The sequence below is a fragment of the Lampetra fluviatilis genome, chromosome 10 (genome assembly GCF_964198595.1).
Source record: "Lampetra fluviatilis chromosome 10, kcLamFluv1.1, whole genome shotgun sequence".
In the NCBI taxonomy this organism is placed as follows: domain Eukaryota; kingdom Metazoa; phylum Chordata; class Hyperoartia; order Petromyzontiformes; family Petromyzontidae; genus Lampetra; species Lampetra fluviatilis.
This window is the reverse complement of record NC_136284.1, coordinates 11644115-11656488: the sequence shown is the minus strand read 5'-3', so window position 1 is coordinate 11656488 and position 12374 is coordinate 11644115. Positions and strand designations below refer to the sequence as shown.

The 12374-nt window shown below is 39.6% G+C and overlaps 1 protein-coding gene across 1 annotated transcript in view; it reads right to left on the bottom strand.

Moving 5' to 3' along the window:
- Positions 1–12374, bottom strand: part of THSD7A (thrombospondin type 1 domain containing 7A) — a 337784-nt gene that overhangs the window by 290626 nt on the left and 34784 nt on the right. Inside the window, 2 exon segments of the mRNA XM_078860548.1 lie at positions 2998–3246; positions 3249–4463. Of these exon segments, the coding sequence (XP_078716674.1) occupies positions 2998–3246; positions 3249–3270 (271 nt within the window). The 5' untranslated portion in view covers positions 3271–4463.

Below are 12374 nucleotides of genomic sequence, written 5' to 3'. Positions count from 1 at the left end.
CGCCTTGGAGACCCATCAGGAATGCCAATATTTTGAAATCCAATGACCTCCCAGCTGTTCTCATCATACTTTAAGGCATACAGCAAGGTTTTGATGCTGTTGTAATCCTTTTTGAGGTGCACCGAGTGAGTCAGGGGAAGAGACGGGTACTTGTTACCATTATGGGGCAGCATGGCTTTGAGGCTGCTGGATGAGCTGTCAATGAAAACGCGCCACTCATTCTGGTTACAGGCGATTCCGATTGCCTCGAACAGGACTGGTCACATTGTGGCAGAAGCAGAGCCCATCTTGACAGGTGAAGAAGCTGCAAAAAGGTTGGTGATGCTTCCTCTGATCTGCGACTTTCACACTTTCATCCAACACGTTCCACTGCTTGAGCCTAGACATCAAAAGCTCGGAATTGGACTTGGTGAGACCAAGATCTCTGATCAAGTCGTTGAGGTCTTTCTGGTTGGGGTAGTATGGGTTTCTCTCCTCAACTCCACGTCTGAAAGTGTCATCTGGATCTACAATGTCTTCCTCACTCTCTGACTTACTGCTCTCTTCTAAAGACGGCTGCTCTCTCTCCGGATGAGTGGGTATGGAGAGCTCATGGCAGTGTGGCACTGGGGCAATGGATGAAGGAAGGTCCAGATATGAGATAGCAGGTGCATTCTTGCCAGTCCAGCGTTTGGAAGGGTCCATCATGCAGAAGTAGCAGTTGGTTGAGTGGTCAGTGGGTTTCTGCCAAATTATTGGGATAGCGAATTTCCTGGCTCTCTTTTCCCCTCTGTACCATCCTACAAACATACATTTATTTCACCCATGACTAATGTATGAGAGATTCTCGCAAAATTTTTGAATATATTATATATTTTTTTTCAATAAAATTGAAAATTGTAAAATATCATTCAATTATAAGCTTTTACAATTTTTTTTTTACTCACCTCATTTCGCTCACAGGCGAAATGAGGTGCCCAGGGTTTGTCTTGATCCCCGACAGGCATGTCAAAATATGCCTTGTAGGCTTCACATATCTTAGAAGATGCTTCCACAGAGTTATTTTTCGCTTTTGTCTTGATAAATTGGCCGCAGACCTCGCAAAATGCGTCTGCCGGATGCTTGCAGCCTCTTGATGCCCTCTCAGAAAAATGCAAACCCCTGTATTTATACTACTATTTATATTACTGGAAAGTTCTAGAATGTTCTATAAGTTACTCCCAGTTTACTCCGCACTGAATCTATCTAGAATGTTCTGGAAAATAGGTAAATTTCAAAATATCACTGTCCCGATCACAAAAGCAAAGTTTGTGGGGAATAATAGCCATTTTCTGTACTTTTGAGGCATAAGCAATTTGGAAATAACACTTACTACCCAGGAGCAAAAAAAATGTATTACACAGTGTAATTGTATGCTTGTATAAATATGAATTTAACACTCTAGACATTATAGACACTATTCCTAGACGACTGAGCGTGTCTGAAACCAGCTATGCATAGAAGCACTTATCCAATTACAAACACTTTGACAATGTTGAGAAACCATAGTTAAGGAATTTGCTAAAGTTAATAACTCTGATTTAATTTGTGCATCAGGCGAGGCAGTTTATGGCATTACGACACCTCGGTTTGGAACCGAATCTTAAATATTCGTTTGAGTATAACCATCCTTCCCTATAATATTAAAGAAAGGTCTGCAATGAGAGGGATTGATTTTTCAGCCAACAAAAAGCAAAAAATATATACTTTCACTGGACCCAGGTTAATTTGCGTTTTCCATTTCAATTTCAAATGCATTAAATATATTTACCCTAATAGCAGTATGGATACAACCAACCAATGCCAATTCAAAATAAAATATATATTTTAAAAATCATGATATCAATAAACACTGTGCTACTGTATATTCTTCCAATTGTTATCAATGGTCACAGAGATGCAAACTACATTAAGTGTTCAAATATCACTGTTTTCTTCTTTCATTATAAAACCCCCCTTCAAACTGTACACTGGAAGCAAATATAAGCCTTAGTCCATACACAGCCCAATAATCAGAGAGATTTTGACATTTTATTCATTTTTGTTTTATTCGGCTTCACGCTTGTTCAATTGATTTTGCCAAGTTAATTTCAAACTTTAAACCTCCCCAAAAGTGGGTTTTGTTTTAAAATCAATTTAAACTGGTTCAGTTTAAGCAGTTAAATCGACTCACAATCAAATTGACTTTGCTAAATCAATGTGGCTTTGTCTTGCGGGGCATGTCCGGTTGTCATGTATTTGGCATTCCTGACATCTAAACGGCCCCAGAGCCAGCACAGTGGTGTTCTCCGTCCTCCGCGCCCAACCTCGCACCCATCTCAGCCCATCCCAACCCCGCTGTCTCCTGCTCTCAAACATAATCCATCCTGGCGACGCATTACAATTTATGTGGGCAATACAACACAAGGAATTCACACACCCTTAATCCCATTGATTGCATTTTTCATGTATGGCAAACAAAACAAGCACAACAACAACCCCATATTTATATGATGCATTATAGAGGCTGTCATTTTGAGCAATAATAACATCATTGAAATTTACTTTAAGTGGCAACATTTTCATTTTTTTTTCAAAGGCTAAAGAATTCAATTTGTGGAGTGGTGCATATCATAATTGCCAATCATTCACAATTTCATGCAACATCACATTTATATTACAGACACAAAAATGTATAACATTAAGTATGCATTACTACATTAAATCTAACATTTATATGGAATCCTGTATTCCCATCTTGTTGAAAATAATGAATTTATGGAAATATACCAAAAAAATTGTTCAAAGTACAATCAGACCAGTAATGTTTTTTTTTCTTCTGGCATTTAATTATGTTGTGCATTACTTCACTCACAATATTATAGTAAAGATATGAACTAAAAAACACATTTTAAAAACATCACAAACAAGAGATTGCTTGCTACATGACGATGGTAAAAATAGAGTTCTCCAGAGGCAAAAGTACAAAGAGTCACTCACCCGCTCGCCACACATATACATTATCCTCGGCATCGGCGGAGTCACAGAGAGCCAGGGATGCAAGAGATGTCATCATCAGCAGGAGAGGCAGAAGCAGTCGCCATCGGCTCTTCTGGGGCATGATGGAAAACACCCCAGCCCAGGACTTCACTTTGAAGGTCTCCTTTCCCGGCAGCGACAGCTGATGCACGAAGAGCTTCATGGCAGAGTTCCCCGGCTCGCTGCTCATACTTAGCAGTGAGTGGTCCGCTTTTCACAGAGGCTAAATCCCATTCAAGGCTGCAGACTGCGGAGACGGCATTCAAGCGTGAAAACTGTGGCAGGGCGTACTTTCTGAATTGAATCAGTCACGGGCAAGAAAGATCCTTTGGCTTCAGCCACTCAGCCTGCTTATGCGCCCAATGCAATGGTTGTCGTCATCTTTAGCATGCCACCCAGTGCAAACGTAGGCAGGCTTCCGTGCTTCGCTTATTGACGAGGGCACTATGAAAGGAGGCTCGCATAAATTCGTGAGGGGAGGGGAAAAAAAGTCTTATTCTGTTCTTAGGAGCAGCCTGAAACTTTCAGGTATTGGTAGATTACACATATTTTAATAGACAGAGTTCAGTCAGTTTCTCTGTATTTTAAATTCACAACAGCGAGAATACCGCCTTCTCGGGTACAGTGCACTTTGTTTAGTTTAGTTATTATGATTATTCACCTCCACCACACAATGAGAGTGTGTGTTGACTCATTATGCGGAAATGCAGAGAGCGCGCACGTCTACATTTAAAACCCCACATTAACGCGCCGCTTCAGTGAAAAACCCAGCTTGGCGCTATAGAATGCATTTGATTGCTCAGCACGTGTGCAAATCCTGGCTCTTACTGTGTGAATATTTCATCACCGGGCAACACTCAGGCAACAGTGAACAGGGATTGTTTTTTTTTTATCCGCTATTCAATGTTAGTGCAGTGGCAAAGCTTGGGGAATATATAAGGAGGAGGCCGTTATCACAGGAATATCATCCAGAAAACCTCAATGTGACATCAGTAGTTGCCCGAATTTAGGAAGATTAAAGATGGATTTGTCTTTCTGGGCCTTGCTGACATGAGGGGAAAAACCAGCATTTGTTGCCAAATCGAGTGGCACACATGCAGGAAGATAGCCCTGGGATCAGAGCCTGTGCCGTGGAAGCAGCTGAGATGCAAATGGACAGGCTCTCCCGAAATGTCAGATGAATTAGAGGGTTGACATCCTTTGTTTGAACTTCCTCACTCTCCTGAACTAGATGCTCTGAACAAATTAGATGACCATTGGGTTTCAGAGGGTCGTGCTCTCAAGCAGAGTCATTCAGCTTTTAGGAATCAGCCACCCAATGACAATTTCAAAGTCTTCCGTGCATCAATGTGACAGCTGCTGTTTGCAGAAGTGCAGGCAATTGGATTTGAAATGGATTTGCAGCCCAGATGATGCTTTGATTACTCCTGAGAAAGAGAATAACACAGAAGAGAAAATCATCATCTACAGTTATTGATTTAGAGCCATCAGGAAAGTACATTATTACAGGGTTTTTTTCCTGCAAAGATGCACAGAAAATGTATCATATCCATCACAAGCAAATGTCCCTTTGTGCTACTCCTCCAGAGACCAGAAACCTAGATTCCTAGTCCCATAATTCCTTCACTTCAATGTCTCTCCTGCACAAGCCAACACAAAACACAGTGGTCGTACCATTGCCAAAACAATATTTGAGCCAGGTGCGAATGCATGTATGTATTCACAGATTTTGCAACATGGTTAAATGGCATTACTGTACTCAATTCTACAAGTTCTTCAGACTCCTTCTGCACCACTGCTGGCAATGAAACATCCTCAAACCAAAAATGTGACATTAGAGCAGAAGCTATAGCTGTTGTACACGTTTAGAATGTGTGAGCATTTTCAGTAGATCATTTCATTCCATGTGTGAAGTTGAACCCCCTTGTGTGATGGCCCTGTAATTGCAGACCTTTTCTAAGGAGACTTCTCATAGCAATTTTCCCCACTGTTGCAAGAATCACCATCTCTGAGTGTCCCTTGTGTAACAGATAGACCTTTCAAAATATTCACGTTGAATTAAAATGGCACATCTGCCTATTCCAATCGTCAGAATTTTCCCATTGTAAAGAAAGTGTAGCGCATGAGTGGAAAGTATCGAGACGAGATGAAATATACAGCACAGGATCATCCTCAAAAGCAAACATTGAATTAATGTGTACATGTTAAATTGCTTTACTTTTGTGAGTGCATACGTGGGTATAGTGACAATGAGATTTCTTTCTGGAAGCCATTCAGTCCACCGAGTATTCTCAGATCTTCCCAACATTGCTCAAAGATAGAAATATATCGATAAAATACCCTGACACTGACACAATAAGTCCACCAAACCTCATTTAGTCCCCCACTACCTGGCCACCTACATATACATCCATGGAGACTTCTAGAGTAACAGAGGATTGCGTATAAATCAGATTCCACGAGGATTGTGTGCTCCAGCGAGAAGCAGTCGTTCAGTATTCATCGTTATTCACAAAGTTGCTCTCACAAAATGACATTTGGAACTCTACACGACAACATCGAGAGAAACAGAGAAAGATAAAGTGATGAGATAATGTGATGAGGTAATGTGATGAGATATTGTGATTAGGTAATGAGATGAGATAATGTGATGAGGTAATGTGATGAGGTAATGTGATGAGATAATGTGATGAGGTAATGAGATGAGGTAATGAGATGAGGTAATGAGATGAGGTAATGAGATGAGGTAACCATTACTACATTACTGCGCAGCATCATCATAATTTAAGGTAAGTTAAAATTTAAACTTGTATTCAGTGTTTTAATTTTTTGTTATTAACTTCATGATAATTACAGCAATTTTAGTTATGTTATGTTATGAAAATGTTCGTGTACTTCATAGCTTATTTATGTATTTAAGGTAATTCATTAACAATTTTTTTTTCTAAAGGCCAATATTCGTTTTCCGCAAAATTTGCTTTTCACGGGTATCTCCTGAATGTACCCTCGTGAATAGTGAGGGGATATTGTAGACACTTCCTACCAGAGGTGGGACAAAGTCATTGTTATGCAAGTCCAAGTCGAGTCGCAAGTCATCAAATTCATGACTCGAGTCTGACTCGAGTCCAAGTCACATGACTCGAGTCCACATCTCATAGGTGGGACAAAGTCATTGTTATGCAAGTCCAAGTCGAGTCGCAAGTCATCAAATTCATGACTCGAGTCTGACTCGAGTCCAAGTCACATGACTCGAGTCCACATCTCATAGGTGGGACAAAGTCATTGTTATGCAAGTCCAAGTCGAGTCGCAAGTCATCAAATTCATGACTCGAGTCCAAGTCACATGACTCGAGTCCACATCTCATAGGTGGGACAAAGTCATTGTTATGCAAGTCCAAGTCGAGTCGCAAGTCATCAAATTCATGACTCGAGTCTGACTCGAGTCCAAGTCACATGACTCGAGTCCACATCTCATAGGTGGGACAAAGTCATTGTTATGCAAGTCCAAGTCGAGTCGCAAGTCATCAAATTCATGACTCGAGTCTGACTCGAGTCCAAGTCACATGACTCGAGTCCACACCTCTGCTTCCTACACATTTGCATTTCAACCAACAGGACTTATATGGTGCTCGGGTCAATTCCTGTCACAATTGTATCAATTTTATTTAGGTTTTGCTGTATTTCGATTTAAAGCTTTCGTGACTACAGGGATTCATCTTCTTTGTTCTTTCGGTAAAGTCACGTAGAAGGGAAATAAAAAAAAAATTGTGTTTATTATGTTTTATTTTTATTACTTTATTATTTCCCTTCTACGTGACTTTACCGAAAGAACCAAAAAGATTTTGCTGTATTGTAGTGCCAAGCACATGAAAATGTTTTCAAATAAATGCCATTTCAATTCCTAGCTGTGGCTCCAGTTGGTTTGATGTGATGTTCTTCTACGTATCGAATGCATTTCTTTACACGAGTGTCCACGTAAGGAAAACATAAAAAGCCAACTAACATGCCTTTAACAGATCGTAGATTAGCATGCATTTTGTCACAATCCAAATTCATTAGCTCACTGGCTCCTGAGTACTGAAACATTTGACACATGATCAATGGCAGGCTTTTTGTTCTATGGTGGAGCATTAAAAGGCAAACAGCTACCATATGCCATGGTGCTTTCGTACAAATTGCTGTGCTATATTTCATTTTATCATACTTATTCCTGCTCTCCGGCGGAGGTGAGCAGCATATTTTGCCAGAAAGTAGATGATTACACACGAACTAAATGTCACCAATGACATAATGGAACAAATCATATTTCAAGCTGGTTTAACACTAGTGGGCTGAATTATGGCAACAGTACAGTCAAATTGCATTCATAGTCTAAACAACTTCAAGCACACTAAAACCCTCTGCTTTGTTCAGATATGTGGGTGACACCTTGGTGGTCTGGCCACACGGCAAATATTTCCTCAATGCATTTCTTAACCATCTCAACTCGCAAAACCCATCCAACCAGTTCACCATGGAAGTGGAAGCTGACCAAATTCCCATGTCTGGATATCGGGCGCGGTCGAAACGGTATAATAACACACAGCATTTACCGAAAACGAACACTGACGCCTATCTGAATGCAGAGTCATACCATCGCCCCGCAAGAAATCCTCTCGTCAAGATGCTCATACATCGGGCTAAGAAAGTGTCAGATGGTGATAGTCTGAGAAGTGAAATTAAATATGCTAAAGAAGTGCTGTAATTGAACGGTTACAATGATGCACAAATCAACAGGGCACTGAATACCAAAACCAAATCAAATAACACGAGCGTTGAAACTGACCAAGTAATTAAAACTATTAAATACCATAAATTGCGGGAGTAACTGATGAAACGAGCCAGATGTTTGGTTAGTTTCGTTGGAAAAACCAAACATCTGAGTCAGATTTGGCACGGTACATAAAATACAGAAATTCATATCTTGTAAATACTGACTTAAAGCTTTCATGACTGCAGGAGTTCATATCCTTGGGTGTTTCGGTGTTACGATCGAAACGTCGTAGTTTTTTGTTATTTTTTGTTATCTTTCTTTGAACCTATCTACGTGACTTTGCTGAAAGACCCAAGAATACAATATCCGGTACTAAAGATGTATTGCCGATGCTATCAACAGAAGGTGTGTACCGGAGTAATTGCTCTTCTGACAATGCGATATTGGGCAGACAGGACGAATGATCAGCATGTGACTAAAAGAACACCAAAGCAATATTAAATACTCCCACATATAACTCTTGGCAGTGGCAGAACATACGTGCCAACTAGGACACTAAATTAATTTTGATTATGTTGAAGTTCTGTGCAAAACTAGTTACTACTGGCCAAGACTAATAATTAGAGAATCTATTGACATTGAGAGAAATAAAATCTAATATAACCATTCGAATAACTACAGACTTAGTGGTGCTTGGAAGCGAATCATCAAATAATACATAGTTTAAATGCATGCTTATACAAGTCACTTTACTTCAATGGGGATTACCTGTGAACAGACAATAACAGGTACTGATATTTTCGTGCACACAATCGACAGGAGATACAAGAACAATGGGCTTGCATAATCTGCACGCATAATGTGCGTTGATTACCACACAAATAACTCAACTGGCAATGAATTACCATAGTCATTTATATGCATTCATTAATCACCCTCCCCCCCCCCAATTCGCTCAAGAAGGGCTCACAAGTGACGTCATCACATCTACCACTCCACAAATCTGGCTGCCACCTAATGAAGCTAGTTGTAAATTGCTGGCGAAACGTCGTACTCAAATTGTAAATGTTGTGGCTTTGCTCACCAACACACCGGTTAGTGCTGTACTACCGACGAATTGGCACGTTCTGTTTAAGTGACAAACCTTACAAGTTGGCTGTGTCGGGTGGTGGCAGGTTTTAACGACACATTTATATATTTACACGATCTAACCCAAAAAAAATATTATTGATGATATTTGTCGCGAAAGCCTACATGTTAAACTGAATAAAATAACTAGGGTATACATATTCTGCCATGTTTTTCAGCTGTGCCCCTGTAACAGATGTCTCTCAACTGTTTATTGAACTTGTTGTACATAACCTTTATTTAAATCCAATTTTCAGAAAATATATTCTCATGACGTTGTTACTAACCTGTGCGAACGTGTCACCTTTGTCCGACTCCTCTTTGAATTGCATATTGTGACTTTCGTCACAAATGCTACCGTTTGTCGTTCTGATTTGTTAAAGGTGTTCATTATTTCTGAATATGTTATTTATGAAGAACTTCATCAATTTTCAGAGTAAAATTATTTTTCATAGTCTACAAAAGGCTAGGCATGATGGTAACAGAAACTGGTATGTGTTACTAGTATTACTATTATCACAGTGGCTACAACTGATTGATTCCGTTACTTACAAACTCATCGGATGTTACACTGCTGCCTTGCTTTGCCATTGCCTTTTCACGTGAAGTTATGGAGTTGCACACAAGTGCGTCCAATTAAAACGATCAACCCCTACCATGGCACGTAAATGAATTAAAGATTAATTATCTTTTTTTGTGCATGAAACATATTGCCATAAGCACGAAGAGAATTCAAGCTTCATTAAGGTAAACTCAGAAAATAATCTTATGATTGCAGATATTTTCAGAGAACAGAGCCCTTCTAAAACTCGTCTACCCATTGAGATAGCTGAAACTACAAATATTTTATTGCAACACAATAGAGTATGATTAAAGTGGTCTAATTGCCATAATCTAATTTAATCTCACGTTTAAGTAAATAAGACATGCTGCACATCATTGATGTTTTGCTTTCATAATTTAATTTAATGCAGATTAAAATTGTAGGTTTGCATGGGTTACAAGAGGTACTACAACTGTGTAAGCACTGAATTTCAGTCCTATCCACCACAACAACGACACAACAGAAATACAATGTTAAGCGATCTCTGAAATTTATTCTGTGGAAATGTGAACCACAATCTTCTGCGCATTTTCACTACAAGCTTCCACTCAAACATACCGTTAATTAGTTTCATGGAATACTCGTACGAAAGGCAGTTTACGTAAACAATGTACGCACACAATTGTAATCTTTTTTTGTTTCAAATTAATAATCAAACAGTGGCGGGGGGTGTTTAAAAGGGTAAACACGTGCGCACCGGATGACCTATTCAATGCGGCGAGATAGCCGGTGGCCCTCTCAACACCCGAGTTTCAAAAATGCCAAGTGCCTCTGAGGGCAAAGGGCTCTAAATTATAACCCCACCGTTAAAGCTACAAACCCCCCACGCCCCCCAAACAAAAACAAACCCCCCGAGGTGACTTTACTGGGGAACCCATACACTACTTCTTGGTTCTTTCGGTAAAGTCACGTAGAAGGGAAGTAATAAAATAATAAAAATAAAACATAATAAAACAACGCTGTCGCCTCGACAGACCTCGTTTTCACCTGAGGACGGCTGCTTGCGTTGTGGCTGAAACGTCGTGAGAATTGTTTTATTATGTTTTATTTTTATTATTTTATTATTTCCCTTCTACGTGACTTTACCGAAAGAACCAAGAAGATGAATCTCTGCAGTCACGAAAGCTTTAAATAGAAATGTGTTTTTTGTTTACGGGGGGGGGGGGGGGTGCTATGCTATCCAAGGATACACATCCCGTCCCAGAGCGCCGATGGCTGAGGGCATCTGTGCAAAGGAACAGCATTCACCTGTCCCCAGAACCAGCAGGGTCCCCAGAAGCGTCCTACACATTGCATCCTTCATCCCTCCTTTGAAGAGAGACGCAGCTCTTCCGAGACATGCAATGGAGCTTCCAAAGAGGCATCACAATAACGTCTTTAAAACCAATGCCATTACGAAGTATGGCAACAATGCGTGTCATCCCGCAGAGGGTTCTTGATATAAACATAAGCCGACACGCCGAGTTGCTCACTGCAGACGGACGAGCAACGTTCGGAAGCACGCTTGGTGCAAGCGATGAAGACTTGGGTTTTGTGCGTTTTTTTATCAGATGCTCACCAATTTTAATGCAATTGAATGCATGGATCACAATCAGATGCTCACCAATTGCATTGAAATTTGATGAATGCGCTTTACAACGGCCTTGTTGTCTGACGGTAACGTTGTACATTACATTACTTGGTGTTTTGCATTCATTCCAATACACAAATTCCCCTGACGATATTGATATGCTATAGAACACCACATTTGCTTTTAAAAGCATTGAAATAGCTCTTGCATACATGTTGCTTTACCACGTATATTACAAAGCAGTTCACTAACTACAGTACTGAGCTTCTTCAAATACACGGAATGATCGCACATGAATTACATTGAATAGATAGACCTGCAAATTAAGTTTGCAATGCAAGTTAAATTAAGCAAAGCTTATGATAAAATGTGTATGCATTTTTCGATTTAAAGCTTTCGTGACTGCAGGGATTCATCTTCTTGGTTCTTTCGGTAAAGTCACGTAGAAGGGAAATAATAAAATAATAAAAATAAAACATAATAAAATAATTCTCACGACGTTTCGGCCACAACGCAAGCAGCCGTCCTCAGGTGAAGAGCAGGTCTGTTATTTTATTATTTCCCTTCTACGTGACTTTACCGAAAGAACCAAGAAGACGTGTACGCATGTTCCATCACAAACATGGATGTAAAAAATCCACAGAATTCTTCAGGCAGCCCATCTGCCATTGGGACATGCCCTAGAGAGCCAGCGAGGCAAGCGTGTTATGTCACTTGCATTAACTCAACTTTAAATAGTAGAGACGTAGGTCTCATTTAGATTCGAGCTTTGATTCGATTTCGTGCAAGCATTTTAGCACTATTGGTCCGGCGTTTCTATCTTCATTTAATTTTACTCCACATCCTACTCAGACATTTATCAATTTAAATAACTATCGATATTTAAATGCTTTATGAATGACAGCAATATTACCAAGGAAGATAACGCCAATTATAATACAATGTCTTGCACATTGTACTTTAAAGCCATCGATTGTCTTACTAAGTTGCACATTGACTTTTATAGAGATATAATATAATAATAAATACTGAATGGTTGCGAAAGCCGACGTGATAAATTACGAAAATGCAATACGTATCACACAAATGTCTGTGCATGTGTACGTTACTTCAGTTTTAGCATTTTTATTTAGTTTTGTAATTCTATAATAAAGTGAAAAAATATATATACAGTACAATGCACCTTTCATTGTTACATTCATGAATGTTATGCTGCCAATGATAATTTTATGACAATTTCACGAAAAAAAATGCCCGAAATGTGTTAATACAATTCCTTTGCC